Consider the following 24,697-nt stretch of genomic DNA (forward strand, 5'->3'; position numbering starts at 1 on the left):
GAGAGTAAAATCTGGCAGGGTGTAAACCCAATACAGTACCCAATTCCTACTGTTTCCTGGCTGTTGGTTGTGTTAATATTGCCACCATCATCTCTGATATTGAGTGTAAAATGGTGCTGTTTGGTATTAGTTTGTAAATTTTGGATCATGGATTGCCAGTCCCTTCAGCAACACAATCAGCGTGTGCCAAGTTGTAAATTGAAGGATTTAGTGTGGTGGCAATAGATATTATTCTTGAGATTTTCCACTTATTCAGCAACAACATCTTATATTTATACAGCACCCCTCACATAGTTTAACAGTCTTTGCAGGAGCATTATTAAACAAAATTTGACACTGAGCCAATGAAGAGGTATTGTATTAGAGCAGATGACCAAAGTTTTGGTCAAAGAGGTAAGCTTTAAGGTGTGTATTATTCTGTTGCTGATTAGATAGAAAACATGCACTCGTACCCAACAAAAAGATCCAGTCCTAAATTTGCACAACAGCAAAGTCAGCTTCCTGCATGTAAACACTTTGTAATTTGAGCACAACCATTTAATTTAATATAACATGCAGAGGAATTGCTTGATCACATATTAAGTAATGGTATGCTGACCTGTGCTCAGTTTAATTTCAAAGTTTCCAAGTGAAGTATGGCATAAATGTTACATAATCTGGCTAAAATAAAAACAGAAAAAGCTGCAAACACTCAGCAGCCAGTCAGCATCTATGGAGAGGGAAAACAGAGTTAATGGTCACAATCTGACTGCCTCGGGACCTGATGAGGCCGGTAAATCTTGCAAGAGGCCATGGCAGGATTTACAATGCTCGTTACGCCTCGCGCAATCTAACAAGAGCAGCGCGGTAGCACAGTGGTTAGCACAGTTGCTTCACAGCACCAGGGTCCCAGGTTCGCTTCCCTGCTGGGTCACTGTCTGTACGGAGTCTGCACGTTCTCCCCGTGTCTGCGTGGGTTTCCTCCGGGTGCTCTGGTTTCCTCCCACAGTCCAAAGATGTGCAGGTTAGGTGGATTGGCCCTTAGTGTCCAAAAAGGTTAGGCAGGGTTACTGGGTTACGGGGATAGAGTGGAGGGTGCTCTTTCCAAGGGGCGGTGCAGACTCAATGGGCTGAATGGCACTCTAAATTCTATGATTCTATGATCTCGTGAGACATCCAATCCGGATCTGGGCGGGATGCACATTTGTTTATTTAAGTATGCAGTTAAGCTCACTTAAATATGTTTGTGCCGAGTTAACCAAGTTGCTGGTATGAACAGCCTCGCCTCAGAGACCGCATGCAGGCGCCATTTAGCACTGGTTTCCACAAATGTGGAGCAGGCATGCTGGCACTTGGGGGGTCTCCCAGGTGATCGCGGGCCCCCGGGTGGTAGGGTTCTGGGCAAGGTGGTATCATAGCGCCACAAATGCCACCTGGGGCACGCTGACACTGCCATCCACGCACCCTGACAATGGGTGCCAGGCTGGCAGTGCCAAGGTGCCAGGTAGTGTAGTTTCCATACCGGGGATCAGGCACGGGGGTGGGGGGGGGGGGGGGGGGGGTAGTCTGTGGGGTGGTATTACGGTACCTGGTAATGCTGGAACACCATTAGTAGATATTGTATGTTTCCTATTGGTCAAGCTGTATGGTAGCTCCGCCCTGCAAGGCAGGGTATAAGAGCCCGTGCCGCCCCAGCAGCCTTCATTCTGTACCTGAGCTGCTGGGGGAAACATCTAGCTTATTAAAGTTTTCAGTTGGACTACAACCTCGCTTTAGTGGTCATTGATCGTACATCAATTTATTAAGCTAGATTTAAAAGGATGGAGCTCCGAATCAAGAAGGAGTGTCTGCAACTCAGCCCCCACGCGGTGAACTCAGGGCAATCTTTAAGCACTGGCTCGCGTGTTTTAAGGATATCTCGGAACGGCCAAAAATACACCCACGGGAGAACAGAAAATGCAAGTCCTGCACTCAAGGGTGAGCCCGGAAATTTACACCCTCATCGAGGACGCGGAAGACTTTGATGCAGCAATAGAGCTGCTAAATGGAAATTACATTCGCCCGGTAAACCAGGTCTGCGCCCGACATCTGCTAGCAACGAGGCGACAAATCCCTGGGGATTCGCTGGAAGAATTCTACCGTGCGCTCCTGGTGTTGGGGGGGAACTGCGGCTGGCCGCAAGTTTCGGCGAGCGACCACACAGAACTCTTGATCCGGGACGCTTTCATGGCTGGTATGCTGTCCTCCCAAATCCGCCAGTGATTGCTGGAAAAAGACACCCTAGGCCTCAAGGAGGCATGGACCCTTGCAGGTTCCCTGGATGTGGTCTCCAGAACGCCCACGCTTACATTCCTGACAGCGCGGCAGCCCCCTGGGCAGCGTGGAACCCCTCCGCAGCCGACCACGAGACATCCCCCATCCCCCCACAAGCTTGTGCTGCAAAGCGGCCTGGCAACCCTGGGGGACCCTGCTGCTACTTTTGCGGGCAGGCCAAGCACCCTCACCAGCACTGCCCGGCCCGCGCATCCACCTGCAAGGAATGCGGTAAAAAGGGCCACTTTGTGGTGGTATGCCAGGCCCGTGCGGTCGCCGCGGTCTCCGGCGGCGAATGCGGACCGCCACCACAAACCTCTCCACCGTCCCCGTGCGGCCAGCGGGACATCTTGTCCCGTGGACGCCACGTTCAGTGGATGGGCGCCGCCATTTTGTGCACCCCTAGCCATGTGCGACCAATAGGAGCCGCCATCTTGGATGGACTCCCAGGGCCCCAGCTCGGCTGATCGCACACTGCCCGAAGTGAACACTCAACTGCTAAGATTAGCCTCGGTGACCCTGGATCAGTCCCGGCCTCGAACACTCTCAACTGCTACAACAACAGTACTAATCAACGGGCACGAGACGTCCTGCTTAATCGACTCTGGGAGCACGGAGAGCTTCATTCACCCCGACACGGTAAGGCGCTGTTCTCTCCTCGTCCACCCCGTTAATCAAAAAATCTCCCTGGCCTCCGTCCGGTTCCCACTCAGTAGAGATAAAGGGGTTTTGTGTAGCAAATCTCACAGTCCAGGGAAGGGAGTTTAAAAATTACCGGCTCTACGTCCTTCTCCACCTCTGCGCAGCCACACTCCTAGGTTTAGACTTCCAGTGTAATCTCCAAAGTCTAACTTTCAAATTCGGGGGCCCTATACCCCCCCTCACTGTCTGCGGCCTCGCGGCCCTCAAGGTCGATCCGCCTTCCCTGTTTGCGAACCTCACCCCGGATTGCAAACCCGTCGCCACCAGGAGCAGACGGTACAGTGCCAGGATCGGATCTTTATTAGGTCAGAGGTCCAAAGGCGACTGAGGGAAGGGGTCATTGAAGATAGTAACAGCCCCTGGAGAGCTCAAGTAGTGGTGGTAAAGACCGGGGGGAAGCATAGGATGGTCATCGACTAAGTAAGACCAGCAACAGGTTTACGTAGCAAGACGCGTACCCTCTCCCCCGCATATCCGACCTGGTAAACAGGATCACGCATTACAAGGTCTTCTCCACAGTGGATCTTACGTCCACCTACCACCAGCTCCCCATCCGCACTAGTGACCGCAAATACACTGCCTTCGAGGTAGACAGGCGGCTCTATCACTTCTTAAGGGTTCCCTTTGGTGTCATCAACGGGGTCTCGGTCTTCCAGCGTGAGATGGACAGAATGGTTGACCGGTACGGTTTACGGGCAACATTCCCGTATCTCGATAATGTCACCATCTGTGGCTACGACCAGCAGGACCACGACACCAATCTCCGAAAATTCCTCCAGACTTAACCTCACATACAACAAGGATAAATGCGTGTTTAGCACCAATCACCTAGCCATCCTCGGCTACGTAGTGCGAAATGGAGTTATAGGCCCCGACCCTGAACGCATGCGCCCCCTTATGGAGTTCCCCCTCCCTCACTGCTCCAAGGCCCTGAAGCACTGCCTCGGGTTTTTCTCTTACTATGCCCAGTGGGTCCCCAACGATGCGGACAAGGCCCGTCCCCTGATCCAATCCACAGCTTTTCCCCAATCGATAGAGGCCCGCCAGGCCTTCAGCCGCATCAAAGCAGACATTGCAAAGGCCACGATGCATGCCATCGACGAGTCCCTCCCCTTCCAGGTCGAGAGCGACACGTCTGACATAGCTCTGGCGGCCACCCTCAACCAAGCGGGCAGACCCGTGGCCTTCTTTTCACGTACCCTCCATGCTTCCGAAATCCGCCACTCCTCAGTTGAAAAGGAGGCCAAGGCCATAGTAGAAGTTGTGCGGCACAGGAGGCATTACCTGGCCGGCAGGAGATTCACTCACCTCACTGACCAACGGTCGGTTACTTTCATGTTCGATAATGCACAGCAGGGCAAGATAAAAAATGATAAGATCTTGAAGTGGAGGATAGAACTCTCCACCTACAACTACGAGATCTTGTATCGTCCCGGGAAGCTAAACGAGCCTCCTGATGCCCTGTCCCGCGGCACATGTGCCAACGCACAAGTGGACCGCCTCCGAGCCCTCCACGAGGACCTCTGCCACCCGGAGGTCACTCGCTTTTTCCACTTTATCAAGACCCGCAACATTCCCTACTCCATCGAGGAGGTCAGGACAGCCACCAGGGACTGCCAAATCTGCGCGGAGTGCAAACCGCACTTCTACCGGCCAGAGAGGGCGCACCTGATAAAGGCTTCCCGTCCCTTTGAACGCCGGAGCATGGACTTCAAAGGCCCCCTCCCCTCCATCGAACGCAACACGTACTTCCTGAACGTGATTGACGAGTACTCCCGGCTCCCATTCGCCATCCCCTGCCCCGACGTGACCGCAACCACCGTCATCAAGGCCCTCCATAGCATCTTTGCACTGTTCGGGTTCCCCGCTTATATACATAGTGAAAGGGGGCCCTACTTTATGAGCGACGAACTGCGTCAATTCCTGCTCAGCATCGCCTCGAGCAGGACGACCAGTTACAACCCCCGGGGTAACGGACAGGTAGAGAGGGAGAACGGAACGGTCTGGAAGACCGTCCTACTGGCCCTACGGTCCAAGAATCTCCCAGTCTCCCACTGGCAGGAAGTCCTCCCGGATGCCCTCCACTCCATCCGGTCACTGCTTTGTACCACAACCAACCAAACACCTCACGAACGTCTCCTTGTCTTCCCCAGGAAGTCGTCCTCTGGGGCCTCGCTCCCGACCTGGATGGCAGCTCCCGGGCCCATCCTGCTCTGAAAACACGTGCGGGCGCACAAGTTGGACCCGTTGGTCGAGAGGGTCCATCTTCTCCACGCTAACCCCCAGTACGCCTACGTGGCATACCCTGACGACCGACAAGATATGGTCTCCCTACGAGACCTGGCGCCCGCCGGAGCCCCGCGCACACCCCAGCCACCAGTCCCACCCTCCCACCCACCAGTGCACCTTACAGGAGTATCAGTCCATTCGCCGGCCCCGTCTAGGCCCCCCCCACCCACCGACGCACCCCGCAGACGCTCCCTTCCCAGGACAACCATTTTCCCCACCAGCGCCGTTTAGGGGTGTCGAAGCTGCCACAGAGATCGAGGCCACGCTCCCGGAGTCACAGACGTCCAAGCCTCCACCGGAGCCACCACTGAAGATTCGACGATCACAGAGGACGACTAGGGCCCCCGATCGACTGATTGCTTCATTTTAAAGTGTATAGTTAATTATGAATCAAAAATTGTAAATAGTAAATAGAATTGTAAATAGTTACAAAACACTGTACGGAGGTATTACGGTACCTCCATAACTATAATTTCTACCACGTTACCATGTTGTAATATCAGGCCACCACCCCCGCCGGACTCTTTTTTAACAGGGGGTGAATGTGGTAGTCTGTGGAGAGGTATTACGCTACCTGGTAATGCTGGAACACCATTAGTAGATATTGTATGTTTCCTATAGGTCAAGCTGTATGGTAGCTCCACCCTGCAAGGTGGGGTATAAAAGCCCGTGCCGCCCCAGCTGCCTTCATTCTGTACCTGAGCTGCTGGGGGAAAAATCTAGCTTATTAAAGCCTTCAGTTGGACTACAACCTCGCTTTAGTGGTCATTGATCGTGCATCAGGGGGGGAAGAGGGAGCTCGAGGACCCCCTAATTGATAAGTTGGGGCATTGCGTGGATCCGGAGACCACGGTAGGGTGTTGGGGGAGGGGGGCGGCTGGAGGGGGGTGTTTAGCGGAAATCATAGAATCCTTACAGTGGAGAAGAAGGCCATTCGGCCCATTGAGTCCGCACCGACCCCTGGAAAGAGCACCTTACCTCGGCCCACACCCCTACCCTGTCCCCGTAATCCAGTAACCCCACCTAACCTTTTGGATACGAAGGGGAAATTTAGCATTATCAATCCACCTAACCTGCACATCTTTGGACTGTGGGAGGAAACCAAAGGACCCAGAGGAATCCCACATAGACACGGGAGAAAGTGAAAACTCCACACAGACAGTGACTCAAGGCCAGAATTGAACCCAGGTCCCTGGAGCTGTGAGGCAGCAGTCCTAACTATCCCGCCCTGATGAAATGAGTCTAAGTGTGACCTTGGCGAGGCGTTCCTCACCGAGTCCCAGAAATGAAGCAGTCTCGCTTAATAATGGGGTCGTTCTCGGTGCTGCAAGTGCCGGAAACACCCAGCTAAATGTGCCCAAAATGGGACTTTGTTCCATTCCCATTAAATCAAGCCCAATGTTTTGTTGGGGTCGATATCCTTTATCTCCACAGATGCTAAAATAAAGGCAAAATATGACAGATGCTGGAAATGCGAAATAAAAGTAGGAAGTGTCGGAAAAACCCAGCAGGTCTGACAGCATCAGCAACATAGGGTGGTTTAGCAGAGTGGGCTAAAACAGCTGGCTTGTAAAGCAGAACAAGGCTAGCAGCGCGGGTTCAATTCCCGTACCAGCCTCCCCGAACAGGCGGCGGAATGTGGCGTCATATATCATACGGACTCGAAACAATCACCAAATTGTTACAGCGCAGACTGGCAACCCAAAACGTTTGCTCTCTTTCCGTCTTCACAGATGCTGCCAGACCTGCTGAACGTTTCCTACATTTCCTGTTCTTTTCCCCACAGACGCGGCCTGATCTGTTAAGCATTGCCAGCATTTTCTATTCCTTTTCTGACCAAGTATTCCAGGTGGATTCAGAAATGTTCTGCTGGATTCTCTGATCCGCCAGCCGCGTGTTTCTCGGCGGCGCGCCGTTCGCTGGCGGCGGGATTCTCCACTCCCACCGCTTGTGAATGTGATTTCCCATTGAAGCCACCCCATGCTGCCGGGAAACCCGTGGGTGGGAGCTGCTGCCGGAGGAAGCAGAGAATCCCAATGGCCGGAGAATTCAGCTAACTCGTCCTTTAAAACTCATTGTACTAATCAAAAGCTTGGAATGCAAAATAAAATCATGAAAAACATTTGTACAATCTGGTTGGTATGTTTGGTATTGGTAAGCTGCTCCAGGTTTTCCTACTTGACAGTCAATATAGGAGGATCGAGCTGGCATTCCAAGATGTTTAGATAAAAGCAAATTACTGCGGATGCTGGGATCTGAAACGAAAGAGAAAATGCTGGAAAATCTCAGCAGGTCTGACAGCATCTGTAGGGAGAGAAAAGAGGTAATGTTTCGAGCCCGATGCTTTGACAAAGAGTCATCGGGCTCGAAACATTAGCTCTTTTCTCTCCCTACAGATGCTGCCAGACCTGCTGAGAATTTCCAGCATTTTCTCTTTCGTTCCAGAATGTTTAGTTTCATTAAGGCGACAAGGAAGTCACCAAGAACTCCTGTTTACACAGCCTGTGGTAGCTCCTCGTGAACTTCCATGTTTTGCGAAGCAGAAGAGAATCCCCAGTGTATGGCAAAGTACCCAGTAATCTGGAAAAAGAATCAAACTCATTCCGTAACTGGAGAAGATGATTCTTGCAAATGATCATAGCTTAAACTTAACCCAACAAGTTTGGTAAGAAACTAACGAGGTCCAGTATTTGTATAAACTTGTCACACACATACATTTTGATGCAACTATAGCACAAGCCGCTTGTAGCGCACAAAGACTCCGTGAGACGAATAGAGTGAAGTCGATGAGGCTTTATTAAGCGTGTCTGTTCCCCCGCAGCTCGATAGTAGAATGGCCTGCGGGGGAGGACTCCGGCTTCTTATACCCCGCCTTCAGGGCGGAGCTAGAGGTCAACGGCCAACCAGGACCCGGGATCTGTCAGCCAATGACATTAGGGCTTCCAGTCCCACATGACCCCTAATACATACTACCACATTCACCCCTTGTCAAAACTGAACCCGGCGGGGTGATGCTTCGCATGGTGGTAAGGGTTTACAGGGCTGGTCCTGGGAGGAAAACATTCATATGGCAATACAGTATGTACAATTTTGTCCTGTTTCAACTATTTACAGAAGGTATCGGGAGAAAAGCAAAATGTTCTTGTGAAAAGTCCATATATTGATTTAGATCGACGCCACGAGTCGGTCGGGCGGTCTGGTCGTCCGTGTCGATCGCCTCGGCCCCGGTGGTGGTGGTGGTGCTTGTACCGGTGTTGTCGTCTCCGGGAGCCTTACGGTTTCAGCTTGGGCTTTATTCTTGGTCGGGCCTGAGGGGAGGGGAACCGATCCTCCTGGGAAGGGGGCGGTCGCGGGGTGCGGCGGTGGCAGAAAGGGGGGGGTTGGGTGAATGGTGTCGGGGGGGGTGTGTGTGTTGCCGGCCGGCGCCAGATCCCGCAGGGAGACCGTGTCCTGTCGGCCGTCGGGGTACTCCACGTAAGCGTACTGCGGGTTCGCGTGGAGGAGGTGAACCCTTTCGACCAACGGGTCCACCTTGTGTGCCCGCACATGCTTTCGGAGCAAGATGGGTCCTGGGGCCGCCAGCCAGGTCGGCAGCGACGTTCCAGAGGAGGACCTCCTAGGGAACACAAGGACACGCTCATGAGGCGTTTGATTAGTGCTCGTACATAATAGCGACCGGATGGAGTGGAGAGCGTCCGGGAGGACCTCCTGCCACCGTGAAACTGGGAGGTCCCTGGACCGTAGGACGGTCTTCCAGACCATGCCGTTCTCCCTCTCTACTTGCCCGTTCCCCCGGGGGTTGTAGCTGGTCGTCCTGCTTGAGGCTATGCCCTTGCTGAGCAGGAACTGGCGCAGCTCGTCACTCATGAAGGAGGACCCCCTGTCGTGTGGACATATGCGGGGCAACCGAACAGTGTGAAGATGGTGTGCAGGGCTTTAATGACTGTGGCCGCGGTCATGTCAGAGCAGGGAATGGCGAATGGGAAGCAGGAGTATTCGTCCACCACATTAAGGAAGTATGTGTTGCGGTCGGTGGAGGGGAGGGGCCCTTTGAAATCCAGACTAAGGCGTTCAAAGGGGCGGGAAGCCTTAATCAGGTGCGCACCCTCCGGCCTGAAAAAATGCGGTTTGCATTCCGCGCAGATGTGGCAGTTCCTTGTGACTGTACGGACCTCCTCTAAAGAGTATGGGAGGTTGCGGGACTTGATAAAGTGGAAAAACCGAGTGACCCCCGGGTGGCAGAGGTCCTCGTGGAGGGTTTGGAGGCGGTTAATTTGTGCGTTGGCACATGTGCCGCGGGATAGGGCATCGGACGGCTCGTTCAGCTTTCCGGATCGATACAAGATCTCGTAGTTGAAGGTGGCGAGCTCGATCCTCCACCTTAAGATCTTGTCGTTTTTGATTTTGCCCCGCAGTGCATTATCGAACATGAAGGCTACCAACCGTTGGTCGGTGAGGAGAGTGAATCTCCTGCCGGCCAGGTAATGCCTCCAATGTCGCACAGCTTCCACTATGGCTTGGGCTTCCTTTTCCACTGAGGAGTGGCGGATTTCTGAAGCGTGGAGGGTTCGGGAGAAAAAGGCCACGGGTCTGCCCGCTTGGTTAAGGGTGGCCGCTAGAGCTACGTCGGAGGCGTCGCCCCCGACCTGGAAGGGGAGGGACTCGTCGATGGCGCGCATCGTGGCCTTTGCGATATCCGCTTTGATGCGGCTGAAGGCCTGGCAAGCCTCTGTCGACAGAGGGAAGGTCGTGGTCTGTATTAGGGGGTGGGCCTTGTCTGCGTACTGGGGGACCCACTGGGCGTAGTATGAAAAAAACCCTAGGCAGCGTTTCAGGGCTTTTGAGCAGTGCGGGAGGGGAAATTCCATGAGGGCGCGCATACGTTCGGGGTCGGGGCCTATTATCCCATTGCGCACTACGTAGCCCAGAATGGCTAGCCGGTTGGTGCTAAAAACGCACTTGTCCTCGTTGTACGTGAGGTTCAAGGCTTTGGCGGTCTGGAGGAATTTTTGGAGGTTGGCGTCGTGGTCCTGCTGGTCGTGGCCGCAGATGGTTACATTGTCGAGATACGGGAACGTGGCCCGCAACCCATGTTGATCAACCATTCGGTCCATCTCCCGTTGGAAGACCGAGACCCCGTTTGTGACGCCAAATGGGACCCTTAGGAAATGGTATAATCGCCCGTCTGCCTCGAAGGCTGTGTACTTGCGGTCACTTGGGCGGATGGGGAGCTGATGGTAGGCGGACTTGAGGTCCACGGTGGAGAAGGCTTTATATTGGGCAATCCGATTGACCATGTCGGATATGCGGGGGAGAGGGTACGCGTCTAATTGTGTGTACCTGTTGATGGTCTGGCTATAGTCTATGACCATCCTTTGTTTCTCCCCTGTCTTCACTACTACCACCTGTGCTCTCCAGGGACTATTGCTGGCCTGGATTATGCCTTCCTTTAGTAGCCGCTGGACTTCGGACCGAATGAAGGTCCGGTCCTGGGCGCTGTACCGTCTGCTCCTAGTGGCGACGGGTTTGCAATCCGGGGTGAGGTTCGCAAACAAGGACGGGGGTTGCACCTTGAGGGTTGCGAGGCCGCAGATAGTGAGTGGGGGTATTGGGCCGCCAAATTTGAACGTAAGGCTCTGTAGATTGCACTGGAAATCTAATCCCAGTAATGTGGGGGCGCAGAGTTGGGGAAGGACGTGTAGTTTGTAGTTTTTGAACTCCCTCCCCTGCACCGTTAGGGTAACTATGCAGAAACCTTTGATCTGTACGGAGTGGGATCCTGCAGCTAGGGAAATCTTTTGTGCGCTGGGATAGGTGGTCAAGGAACAGCGTCTTACCGTGTCGGGGTGGATAAAGCTCTCCGTGCTGCTGGAGTCGACTAGGCATGGTGTCTCGTGCCCGTTTATTAGCACCGTTGTCGTCGTCGTCTGGAGTGTCCGGGGCCGAGCTTGATCGAGCGTAATTGAAGCGAGACGTGGTTGTAGTAGTGGAGCGTCTTCCTCGAACCCCGTGGAGCTGTCGACACTGGGGTCCGTTGTTGCCGTCCAAGATGGCGTCGGGGATGAACAAAATGGCTGCCCCATACATCGCACATGGCTGGGGGGTCACAAGATGGCGGCGGTGGTGGACAAAATGGCCACCCCCACGCGTCGTACAGGTCTGGGGTGGTCCAAGATGGCGGCACCCTTCCTCCCCTCGTGGTGGCCGGGACCCAAAATGGCGGCGTCTGCGGGTCGCACATGGGGCGCTGGGGGGGTTGGGGAGCGTTAGGACCGCGCGGGGCTCCCTCATCTCTGGGGATAGCGGTGGTCGGGACCCAAATTGGTAGCGCCGGCGGGTCATACGTGGGGACGGGGGGGGGAGGGTTGGGGAGCGTAAGCGGCGTGCAGGGCTCCCTGTTCTCCCGGGACCGCGGTGGTCGGAACCCAGAGTGGCTGCGCCTGCGGGTCGTACATGGGGCGCTGGGGGGGGTTGGGGAGCGTAAGCGGCGTGCAGGGCTCCCATTTCTCCCGGGACAGCGGCGACCTCGCGGGACCAGCACACAACCGTGAAATGGCCCTTTTTCCCGCAGCTCTTGCAGATTGCTGCACGGGCCGGGCAGCGCTGCCGGGGGTGTTTCGCCTGGCCGCAGAAATAGCAGCGGGCGCCCCCGGTGCGACTTGGCGTTTGGACCGCGCAAGCCTGTGGGGTGTCCGGGAGGGGGGTGGGTTTGTCGCGACGGGTACGTACGGAGCCCAATGGGCTGCTGCGCGGTCGGGGCCGTAGGCGCGGGTATTATGCGCGGCCACGTCTAGGGAGGCTGCTAGGGCCCATGCCTCTGAGAGTCCTAGCGACTCTCTTTCTAGAAGTCTTTGGCGGATTTGGGAAGAATTTATACCTGCCACAAAAGCATCGCGCATTAACATGTCCGTGTGTTCATTTGCGTTCACCGAAGGGCAGCTGCAGGCTCGTCCCAAAATCAGCAGCGCGGCGTAGAATTCGTCCATCGATTCTCCGGGACTTTGCCGTCTCGTCGCGAGCTGGTAGCGAGCGTAGATTTGATTAACTGGGCGGACATAGAGACTTTTCAGTGCTGCGAACGCCGTCTGGAAATCCTCCGCGTATTCGATGAGGGAGAAAATCTCCGTGCTTAACCTCGAGTGCAGGACCTGTAGTTTTTGGTCTTATGTGACCCGGCCGGTGGCCGTTCTGAGGTAGGCCTCGAAACAAGTCTGCCAGTGCATGAAGGCTGCTGCCGCGTTCACTGCGTGGGGGCTGATCCTCAGGCATTCCGGGATGATCCTGAGCTCCATAGTCCTTTTTAGGCACGCTTAATAAATTGTAGCGCACAAAGACTCAGTGAGACGAATAGAGTAAAGTCGATGAGGCTTTATTATTCGTGTCTGTACCCCCGCAGCTCAATAGTAGAATGGCCTGCGGGGGAGGACTCCGGCTTCTTATACTCCGCCTTCAGGGCGGAGCTAGAGGTCAACGGCCAACCAGGACCCGGGATCTGTCAGCCAATGACATTAGGGCTTCCAGTGCCACATGACCCCTAATACATACTACCACACCGCTGATATAGTCAGTGAGGATAGTCAAGCTAATACAGATATCATCATACAAACAGAAGGACCGTTCCGGCCATCGGCTGCCGATGCCCTCAGTACAGCTCCAGCACAGCAGTTTCACGGGTCCTCGGAGCTCAAAATGTTATCGTTTCCTGTGGATCTTCAAACTGAGCTCTTGGAATTTCCTGCTCTTGGGGACAGGTTATTTCTTTCTGTGAATGAAAGCACCCTGACGGTCCATCGAGACCAGCAACATATTTAGATCCAGTGGGCAAAGGTGGCCCTGAGAAGCACAGCTCAGTATATGTTCCATGTGCAGGACTGTGCTTAAGGAAAGGACAATTTTTTTTATTTTGAAACTTACCACGAGGTTGATTGACTTCCCTTCAGTGCTCTGAGCTAAGTCCAGGCCAATATGTACTTAGCTTTGTTTTACTGTCGTAAAGGCGCTATATAAATACACGTTGTTGTTCATGCCTCAGCACCTCAGAATTTGGAGCATTTTGAAGCGACAGCCTGTTGGTGAGTTACTAAGTGAAATACAGATTAATGTTTCTCCAAAGAGCTACCTTTAATTACAGAGCAGAAATTACAGCGTGAATGCTTCAGTTTGGAGATAACGTATTGATGGGTCCTATAAAAGTTTTCTTTCTCTGTCTTTCTGCTTCTATCTAAATTAGCAGAGGAAAAATTGCACTTCCATGGAACCTATAGAATCCCTGCAGTGCAGAAGGGAGTCATTCGGCCCATCAAGTCTGCACTAACTCTCCGAAAGAGCATCCTTCCTAGGTCCACTTCCAAGCCTTATCCCCGTAACCCCACACATTGATCATGGCTAATCCCCTTAACCTGCACATCTTTGGACACTGAGGCTAATTTAGCATGGCCAACCCACCTAACCTGCACATCATTGGACACTAAGGGGCAATTTAGCATGACCAATCCACCTAAACTGCACATATTTGGCCTCTGGGAGGAATCTGGAGCACCCGGAGGAAACCCATGGAGAACCTGGCTGAACGTGCAACCTCCAAATAGACAGTGATCCAAGGCCGGAACCAAACCCAGGTCCCTGGTGCTGTGAGGCAGCAGTGCTAACCACTCTGTCACCGTGCCACCTGTATGCCTCAGTATGGCCAGGATTTTGTCTGGCTGCTGGGCATCTCACCCCACACTTGGGAGAACTAGCAAGGAACCCCACCCCTCAGTTCCATGGGGAATGCCCAATGGTATCATGTTCCCCTAAGGCACTTAATTGGCCACTGCAAGCCTTCCCCGCAATTGTGGTCCTCAATGGCGGACGTCCCTCCTACCAGTCTGAGGCTGGCAGCTCCTCGTTCTGCCAGTGCCAGTGGGAACAGTGATCGCAGGCCATAGCTGAGTGAAGGCAAGTGGTGGTCACGGCAGATGGGGATGAGGGGGTGGGGTCAGAGGAAAGGGTAGCGGGGTGGTTTTCAGCAACTATCTCGCTCGCGCCAGGTCCCTCACTTGTTCACAGAGTGGCTGATGTGAGGGAACCCCTCAGGATGCCGCTGGCACGCCCAACAGTTTTTGCAGGGTGGCCTTCCGAGAGTGTGGGAGACCAGTGCAGCATCACCACTAAATTGCAGTGCACTCAGGGGTCATGGATGTCAATCAGCTCATTAACGAACCTGATTGACATCCTGCCTTTTGCAGCCGGGAACCTCGGAGGCCGATATGGGGCCGCTCCTGTGAAGTGGTCCCAGCCGCCATGGTTCCAGTCACAAAAGGCAACATAAATTCATCCCTATATGTAAATATAACGAAACATTCATGGTACTAACCTATTATAATGTTTGAGCTTTGAATTATACACAAATTATGTTTCTTTGATCTGTTACCAGAAACGCCAGTCATCAGATCTTCCAGAGAGAATGTCACAAATCTTACGTCATGGAATTTAACAGCTGTTGTTGGAAGTGCTTTATTTGCCAGACCTGGGGCGACGATCACCATTTCTTGTCCTGTTGAAGGTGAATGAAACTGATGGGTTTCTTTGCAATTTTTTTTTTGAAAAAGTATTGTATTATACATTTAGATTATCGGATAATTTTACAGGGCAGAGGGAGGACCACCGAGCCTTGTGCCACCCCATGGAAGGAGATAGCCAATCAGTCTTGTTCCTCTTCACCATCGCAGTTCTTTGAACAGCTAGCATAGACACAGTCTCCCCCACCATGAGGGCAGTATCCCTAACTATCCTCTGCAGAAAATAAATTCTCTTCTCCATATGTTCTTCTGGTTGCTGATCTTTTAACATATTCCCCGGAGCTCTTCCGGGGCAGATGTGACCTGTATAAGAAGGACGGGTTGCATCTAAACCGGAGAGGCATAAATATCCTGGCCGCGAGGTTTGCTAGTGTCACACGGGAGGGTTTAAACTAGTATGGCAGGGGGGTGGGCACGGGAGCAATAGGTCAGAAGCTGAGAGCATTGAGGGAGAACTAGGGAATAGGGACAGTGTGGCTCTGAGGCAGAGCAGACGGGGAGAAGTTGCTGAACACAGCGGGTCTGGTGGCCTGAAGTGCATATGTTTTAATGCAAGGAGCATTACGGGTAAGGCAGATGAACTTAGAGCTTGGATTGGTACTTGGAACTATGATGTTGTTGCCATTACAGAGACCTGGTTGAGGGAAGGGCAGGATTGGCAGCTAAACGTTCCAGGATTTAGATGTTTCAGGCAGGATAGAGGGGGATGTAAAAGGGGAGGTGGAGTTGCGCTACTTGTTCGGGAGAATATCACAGCTGTACTGCGAGAGGACACCTCAGAGGGCAGTGAGGCTATATGGGTAGAGATCAGGAATAAGAAGGGTGCAGTCACAATGTTGGGGGTATACTACAGGCCTCCCAACAGCCAGCGGGAGATAGAGGAGCAGATAGGTAGACAGATTTTGGAAAAGAGTAAAAACAACAGGGTTGTGGTGATGGGAGACTTCAACTTCCCCAATATTGACTGGGACTCACTTAGTGCCAGGGGCTTAGACGGGGCGGAGTTTGTAAGGAGCATCCAGGAGGGCTTCTTAAAACAACATGTAGACAGTCCAACTAGGGAAGGGGCGGTACTGGACCTGGTATTGGGGAATGAGCCCGGCCAGGTGGTAGATGTTTCAGTAGGGGAGCATTTCGGTAACAGTGACCACAATTCAGTAAGTTTTAAAGTACTGGTGGACAAGGATAAGAGTGGTCCGAGGATGAATGTGCTAAATTGGGGGAAGGCTAATTATAACAATATTAGGCGGGAACTGAAGAACATAGATTGGGGGCGGATGTTTGAGGGCAAATCAACATCTGACATGTGGGAGGCTTTCAAGTGGCAATTGAAAGTAATACAGGACCGGCATGTTCCTGTGAGGAAGAAAGATAAATACGGCAATTTTCGGGAACCTTGGATGACGAGTGATATTGTAGGCCTCGTCAAAAAGAAAAAGGAGGCATTTGTCAGGGCTAAAAGGCTGGGAACAGACGAAGCCTGCGTGGAATATAAGGAAAGTAGGAAGGAACTTAAGCAAGGAGTCAGGAGGGCTAGAAGGGGTCACGAAAAGTCATTGGCAAATAGGGTTAAGGAAAATCCCAAGGCTTTTTACACGTACATAAAAAGCAAGAGGGTAGCCAGGGAAAGGGTTGGCCCACTGAAGGATAGGCAAGGGAATCTATGTGTGGAGCCAGAGGAAATGGGCGAGGTACTAAATGAATACTTTGCATCAGTATTCACCAAAGAGAAGGAATTGGTAGATGTTGAGTCTGGAGAAGGGGGTGTAGATAGCCTAGGTCACATTGTGATCCAAAAAGACGAGGTGTTGGGTGTCTTAAAAAATATTACGGTAGATAAGTCCCCAGGGCCTGATGGGATCTACCCCAGAATACTGAAGGAGGCTGGAGAAGAAATTGCTGAGGCCTTGACAGAAATCTTTGGATCCTCGCTGTCTTCAGGGGATGTCCCGGAGGACTGGAGAATAGCCAATGTTGTTCCTCTGTTTAAGAAGGGTAGCAAGGATAATCCCGGGAACTACAGGCCGGTGAGCCTTACTTCAGTGGTAGGGAAATTACTGGAGAGAATTCTTCGAGACAGGATCTACTCCCATTTGGAAGCAAATGGACGTATTAGTGAGAGGCAGCACGGTTTTGTGAAGGGGAGGTCGTGTCTCACTAACTTGATAGAGTTTTTCGAGGAGGTCACTAAGATGATTGATGCAGGTAGGGCAGTAGATGTTGTCTATATGGACTTCAGTAAGGCCTTTGACAAGGTCCCTCATGGTAGACTAGTACAAAAGGTGAAGTCACACGGGATCAGGGGTGAGCTGGCAAGGTGGATACAGAACTGGCTAGGCCATAGAAGGCAGAGAGTAGCAATGGAGGGATGCTTTTCTAATTGGAGGGCTGTGACCAGTGGTGTTCCACAGGGATCAGTGCTGGGAACTTTGCTCTTTGTAGTATATATTAATGATTTGGAGGAAAATGTAACTGGTCTGATTAGTAAGTTTGCAGACGACACAAAGGTTGGTGGAATTGCGGATAGCGATGAGGACTGTCGGAGGATACAGCAGGATTTAGATTGTCTGGAGACTTGGGCGGACAGATGGCAGATGGAGTTTAATCCGGACAAATGTGAGGTAATGCATTTTGGAAGGTCTAATGCAGGTAGGGAATATACAGTGAATGGTAGAACCCTCAAGAGTATTGAAAGTCAAAGAGATCTAGGAGTACAGGTCCACAGGTCATTGAACGGGGCAACACAGGTGGAGAAGGTAGTCAAGAAGGCATACGGCATGCTTGCCTTCATTGGCCGGGGCATTGAGTATAAGAATTGGCAAGTCATGTTGCAGCTGTATAGAACCTTAGTTAGGCCACACTTGGAGTATAGTGTTCAATTCTGGTCGCCACACTACCAGAAGGATGTGGAGGCTTTAGAGAGGGTGCAGAAGAGATTTACCAGAATGTTGCCTGGTATGGAGGGCATTAGCTATGAGGAGCGATTGAATAAACTCGGTTTGTTCTCACTGGAACGAAGGAGGTTGAGGGGAGACCTGATAGAGGTATATAAAATTATGAGGGGCATAGACAGAGTGGATAGTCAGAGGCTTTTCCCCAGGGTAGAGGGGTCAATTACTAGGGGGCATAGGTTTAAGGTGAGAGGGGCAAGGTTTAGAGTAGATGTACGAGGCAAGTTTTTTACGCAGAGGGTAGTGGGTGCCTGGAACTCGCTACCGGAGGAGGTAGTTGAAGCAGGGACGATAGGGACATTTAAGGGGCATCTTGACAAATATATGAATAGGATGGGAATAGAGGGATACGGACCCAGGAAGTGTAGAAGATTGTAGTTTAGTCGGGCAGCATGGTTGGCACGGGCTTTGAGGGCCGAAGGGCCTGTTCCTGTGCTGTACATTTCTTTGTTCTTTGTTCTTTGTTAATGATTCACCAACCAGTGGAAAGAATGTTGGTCCATTTTGTATCTTCTGCACTGCCTGTGACGATTATTGGGGACCTCCTGTCAGGAGAGAGTGCCAAATACGGAATTACACCAGTGTCCAAGGATCTCCAGCATGTTTGCTCTCTTAAGGGCAGCACGGTAGCCTGTGGGATAGCACAATTGCTTCACAGCTCAGGGTCCCAGGTTCGATTCCGGCTTGGGTCACTGTCTGTGCGGAGTCTGCACATCCTCCCCGTGTGTGCGTGGGTTTCCTCCGGGTGCTCTGGTTTCCTCCCACAGTCCAAAGATGTGCGGGTTAGGTGGATTGGCCATGATAAATTGCCCTTAGTGTCCAAAAAATTGCCCTTAGTGTTGGGTGGGGTTACTGGGTTATGGGGATAGGGCGGCGGTGTTGACCTTGGGTAGGGTGCTCTTTCCAAGAGCCGGTGAGCCTCCTTCTGCACTGTAAATTCTATAAATTCTATTAATCAGCAGTGACAATTGGTTCGGTGATGTGAGCCAAATTGATGATAGCCTCATCCCCAAAGATATGGGGCGTCATTCTCCGACCCCCGGCCGGGTCGGAGAATGGCCGTTGGCCGCCGTGAATCCCGCCCCCGCCGAAGTCTCCGAAGGGAGAAAAGTCGGCGGGGCGTTAATGGCGCCGCTGCCGCGGAGAATGTCACGGGTCTGCGCAAGGCAGCCGATTTTCGGCCTGCCGATATTCTCCCTTCCGGATAGGCCGAAGTCCCGTCGACGTGATGACCGTTCACGTCGACGTCAATCAAACCTCCTTTTCATCGGCGTGACCCGGTGCTCCAGGCTCACGCCGACCAGCGATGAGGTGAGTGACGGCCTGGGGGGTTGGCTCTGGGCAGGAAATGGCGTGGCCGCAGACTGATTGCGTGAGGAGAGGTGTGTCTCGGCTTGTGTGTGTGTGCGGCGGGGGGGGGGGGGGGGTGGTTAGAGTAGGCTGGGCTCCGGGGGAGTGCCGGGAGGGGGTCCGTGCCGGGGTGGAGGTTGGGGGTTGTGGAGGGGGTCCGTGCCGGGGTGGAGGTTGGGGGGGGGTCCGTGCTGGGGTGGAGGTTGGGGGTTGGGGAGGGGGTCCTTGCCGGGGTGGAGGTTGGGGAGGGGGTCCGTGTCGGGGTGGAGGTTGGGGGGGTCCGTGCTGGGGTGGAGGTTGGGGAGGGGGTCCGTGCCGGGGTGGAGGTTGGGGGGGGGTCCGTGCTGGGGTGGAGGTTGGGGAGGGGGTCCGTGCCGGGGTGGAGGTTGGGGAGGGGGTCCGTGCCGGGGTGGAGGTTGGGGGGGGGGGTCCGTGCTGGGGTGGAGGTTGGGGGTTGGGGAGGGGGTCCGTGCCGGGGTGGAGGTTGGTGGGGGGTCCGTGCTGGGGTGGAGGTTGGGGGTTGGGGGAGGGGGTCCGTGCCGGGGTGGAGGTTGGGGGGGGGTCCATGCTGGGGTGGAGGTTGGGGAGGGGGTCCGTGCCGGGGTGGAGGTTGGGGGTGGGTGCGTGCTGGGGTGGAGGTTGGGGAGGGGGTCCGTGCCGGGGTGGAGGTTGCGGAGGGGGTCCGTGCCGGGGTGGCGGTTGGGGGGGGGTCCATGCTGGGGTGGAGGTTGGGGGTTGGGGAGGGGGTCCGTGCCGGGGTTGAGGTTGGGGGGGGGGGGGTCCGTGCTGGGGTGGAGGTTGGGGTTGGGGAGGGGGTCGGTGCCGGGGTGGGTGATGGGAGGGCAAATGAGTTGGTCCACCTGGCCAGGTGCCAGCCTCCAACAGTTGGACCCATGCGGTCCATGCCACCTGGCTGGGGGGAGGAGGGGATATGGGCAATGATGACATGTCGTCGTTCCCCTCCCCCCCACCAGGCCGTCATGTTTTCAGACCATCCAGCGATGTTGGCCGCCGTGGTGGCAGACGCTCATGTCTATGTTGCCCTGGATGAGGAGGAGGAGGAGGAGGAGCGTGCCAGAGAGGCGGCGCAGGCTGCCGCAGAGGGGCAGGCGGCAGCCGCCCAGGCTGGAGGGACACCTGACCGACAGGACGAGGAGGGGGAGGAGGACATCGTGGCCCCACGGCAACGGAGGCACCCGAGGGCGCCCCGTGTGTACCAGCCCCGTCAGTCATACCAGGACCTCACGGACCGGGAATGCAGGAGGAGACTCCGGATGAGCCGGGAAACCGTGGCACACATCTGCCACCTGCTGGCACACCTGTCACCGCGTGGCACTGGCGGGGGACACCCTCTCCCCGTGTCCGTCAAGGCTACGGTGGCCCTGAACTTTTATGCAACGGGGGTCATTCCAGGCACCGAGTGGGGACCTGTCCGGCATATCGCAGACATCGGTGCATCGGTGCATCCGGGCAGTGACAGATGCCCTTTATGCCATGGCGCACCGCTACATCCGCTTCCCCGTGTACCGGGCCAGCCAAGATGCCCGGGCCGTGGGCTTCTCTGCCGTTGCCGGGTTCCCCATGGTCCAGGGCGCGATCGATGGGATGCACGTCGCCGTGCGGCCACCTGCAGAGAACAGGGCCGTGTTCACTAATAGGAAGGGGACCTATTCAATGAACGTACAGGTGGTCTGCGACCACCGCATGATGATCCTGCACGTCTGCGCCCGTCACCCAGGCAGTGTACACGACTCATTCGTGTTGTCGCGGTCATCCATCCCCGGCATGTACGAGGGACGCCATCCCCGGCTGAGGGGCTGGTTGCTGGGCGACAGGGGCTACCCATTGCGATCGTGGCTGATGACGCCTATACGGAGGCCACGCAATGAGGCGGAGAACCGCTACAATGATGCCCATGTAGCGACAAGGGGAGTGATCGAGAGGTGCTTTGGCGTGCTGAAGATGCGTTTCAGGTGCCTGGACCTCTCTGGGGGCGCCAGTATCGGTCAGATAGGGTCGGCCGCATCATTGTGGGGTGCTGCGTCCTGCACAACATAGCCCAGCAGAGGGGCGATGTGCCGCAGGCAGAGGAGGGCGGAGTGGAGGAGCAGCAGGAAGAGGCCCAGTCCTCCCCAGATGAGGGGGATGGGGGCAATGGTCAGGGCAGACGGGGTAGGCACAGGCGGGTGGCTGTCCACCGTTACCGGCTGGCCCAGCGGGCACGGGACAGACTGATAGACGCCCGCTTCACTGACTAGATGGGCGTGGGAATCGGGTAGTATGGCCACAGACCGCACACCATGACAACAGCCGACCACCCACACCCCCCACCCATCCACCCACCCAGCACCCTCACCCCCCTCCCCAACCCCACACACCCCACCCGCATGCACACCACCCCCCCACCCACAATTGCCGATACACCGGCGGCACAACGGGCCGGGCTCACCCAGTTGCGGGTGGACGCGTGTCTATCGCAGGCCATGGAGGATGATGACAACCCGCCTCCGATGAGCTCCTGGCTCTCCATCGTTGGACTATGTCTGACCCATGGCCACAGTACCACCATCCACCCGGACCATCCCTGCATGCGGCTGTGACACTGCAGCGCACGGTCCCGTCCTCTGCCCGGGGGATGTTGATGGCGGCCCAGGAGGAAGGGGCAGACTCACCTGGGGCTGAGGTAAGACCACCCCTCACACACACACTTGCGCTCAACGTACATGACACGCCCGCACACTTTGGACAGAGCACAAAGGCAGCTTCGGTAGGTGTAACATTGACTTTAATAACCAAAGGAGTTCATGCACGTGCCCTAGCCCTAAAACTCATCTGTGCCCTGCACCCGTGCCAACTTACTCAGTGTCTAATTGTTTGGCCTTACGGGCCCTTTGACTACGTCTACGTGGTTCCCCAGACGGTACAGCAGAACTGGAGGTGGACTCCTGTGATTCCTGCCCTCTGACACCGGATCCCTTTGGCGGCCATTTCCCTGAGGCGTCCTGGCCTAGATGGGCCAGGCTGCGGCCTGGGCGACTGGGATGGCGAGCTGCCAGCCTGTCCTGCCCGTTGCCCACCCGATGCACCTGGGACGGAAGGGGGGGAGTCCGAGGTGTCGCGGTGTACCGGGACCTCCCCTACAGAGGGAGCCGGGACGGACCACACCACCTCCTCCTCCCTCGGGGTGACCGATGGCCCCCAGGCCTCTACATGGGTGGGGGATGCGAACGGACTGGCCATCCGACGCGCCCCCGACATCTGGCGCTGCCAGTCCTGGAGGCCCGTGCTGGTATCGACAGGGGTCTGCAGGTTTGCAGCCATGGAGCCCAGGGGGTTGTCGAACCCTGTCTGTGACAGTGCGACGCCAGCTCGCACATGGCCACTGGCGCCGATGCCCTCAGCGATGGCCTGCTGAGACTGGGCCATGGCCTGCAGAGACTGGGCCATGGCCTGCAGAGACTGGGCTATGGCCTGCTGAGACTGGGCCATGGCCTGCTGAGACTGGGCCATGGCCTGCTGAGACTGGGCTATGGCGTTGAGCGCCTCTGCCATCTGGCGCTTGGCACTGGCTCATGGCCTCCTGTGAGAGGGCAGCCATTTCCTGGGCCACAGACGCCGCCTGCACGGAAGGCCCCAGGCCTCGCAAACCGTTACCCATGTCTGACACCGTCGCACCCATTGCCTCCACCGCGGACGCCACCCGTGCGGTGTCAGCCTGGGTGGCACGCATTGACCGGGACCACTCCCAGCTCCTGGACGCGGGTGGACTCCTCCACCTGCGACTGCAGCCGCCGCAAGCCACCCATCACCCTATTCGCTCGTCTCCGTGTCGGTGGTTGCATCGGATCTATGTGTGGGTGTGGTAACTGCAGGAACCCGGAATCCATCTGGGCGGCAGAAGTTCGCTTGGCCTGGGCTGCCCTCCGACCGCCCGGGTTCCCTCTGCTGCTCCTACCTCCACCTGCTGTACCGGGACGGCTGTGTTGTGCGCACCAGTGAGTGTACCAGACGCCTCATCACTAAAGTGCCCAACCGAGGTGAGTGTTTCTGCGATGGTGGAGGGTGTTGGTGACAGCAGTGGCGTTGTGTCGTGCTCTTCGTCCCACTCTGAGTCCATGGCACTTTGGGGTGGGGGTTCGTCTCCACCCATCCACTCTGAGTCACTGTCCGGTATTTCGTCTTCCCGGGTAGGGGTGTCCTGGGTAGTGCTGTCCCGGGTAGTGCTGTCCCGGGTAGTGCTGTCCCGGGTAGGGGTGTCCTGGGTAGTGGTGCCCGGGTAGGGGTGTCCTGGGTAGTGGTGTCCCGGGTAGTGGTGTCCTGGCTCGGATGTGACGGGGGCCTGTGGCTGCCCCCCTCATCGCTGGGTGGTCGCTCCCGCACGTGACGGGGGTGTCGTCTCCCTGTTGCTCCAGGTCTCTCCGTCTCCCGTGGTGTGCGAGGGGCATCCTGCGGGCGTCGCATGCTGGAGGGTGCAGGTCTCTCCGTCTCTCGTGGTCTCCGAGGGGCATCCTGCGGGCGTCGCATGCTGGAGGGTGCGGGTCTCTCCGTCTCCCGTGGTCTCCGAGGGGCATCCTGCGGGCGTCGCATGCTGGAGGGTGCGGGTCTCTCCGTCTCCTGTGGTCTCCGAGGGGCATCCTGCGGGCGTCGCATGCTGGAGGGTGCGGGTCTCTCCGTCTCCCGTGGTCTCCGAGGGGCATCCTGCGGGCGTCGCATGCTGGAGGGTGCGGGTCTCTCCGTCTCCTGTGGTCTCCGAGGGGCATCCTGCGGGCGTCGCATGCTGGAGGGTGCGGGTCTCTCCGTCTCCCGTGGTCTCCGAGGGGCATCCTGCGGGCGGTCTGCATCTGCGGGGATGGGTGCCTGGACGTTTGGTCCTGCGATACACAATGAAGCATGCATGGTTAGCCATCAGGCAGTGATCAGGTGATACGGGGGAGGGGGATATAGGGGAGGGGGGATATGGGGACGGGCTGTTGGTGGCTCACTTGCTCGTGGGGCCCCGACCTCTGCATCAGCAACCTCCCGGTCCTCAGGTCCGCCAGCCAGTTCCAGGGCCCTTTCCTCGTGTACGGTCAGTGGCCTCTCATCAGCGGGCCCTCCTCCAGTCCTCACATGCTCCCTATTGTTGTGTGCGCGCTTCTCCTGTGGGGGGGGGGGGTGGCAGGGGTAAAAGGCAACAGTGTTAGGCAGGTATATGAATGCACGCCATCGGTTGCGCGTGCATTGCAGAGGTTAAGGTTAGGGCTGGATTCACTTGGGGATATGGGGGATATGGGGGAGGGGGGATATGGGGGAGGGGGATATGGGGAGGGGGATATGGGGAGGGGGGATATGGGGGAGGGGGGATATGGGGAGGGGGGATATGGGGGAGGGGGGATATGGGGGAGGGGGGGATATGGGGGAGGGGGGATATGGGGGATATGGGGGAGGGGGGATATGGGGGAGGGGGGATATGGGGGATATGGGGGAGGGGGGATATGGGGGATATGGGGAGGGCGGATATGGGGAGGGGGGATATGGGGGATATGGGGGAGGGGGGATATGGGGAGGGGGGAT

At 55.6% G+C, this 24,697-nt stretch overlaps 1 protein-coding gene across 1 annotated transcript in view; it reads left to right on the top strand.

Annotated features, from left to right (window-relative positions):
• Positions 1-24,697, top strand: part of adamtsl3 (ADAMTS-like 3) — an 869,253-nt gene that overhangs the window by 780,047 nt on the left and 64,509 nt on the right. Inside the window, 1 exon segment of the mRNA XM_072468743.1 lies at positions 14,699-14,827. Coding sequence (XP_072324844.1) covers positions 14,699-14,827 — 129 coding nt within the window.

Source organism: Scyliorhinus torazame, chromosome 12 (genome assembly GCF_047496885.1).
Source record: "Scyliorhinus torazame isolate Kashiwa2021f chromosome 12, sScyTor2.1, whole genome shotgun sequence".
Lineage (NCBI taxonomy): Eukaryota > Metazoa > Chordata > Chondrichthyes > Carcharhiniformes > Scyliorhinidae > Scyliorhinus > Scyliorhinus torazame.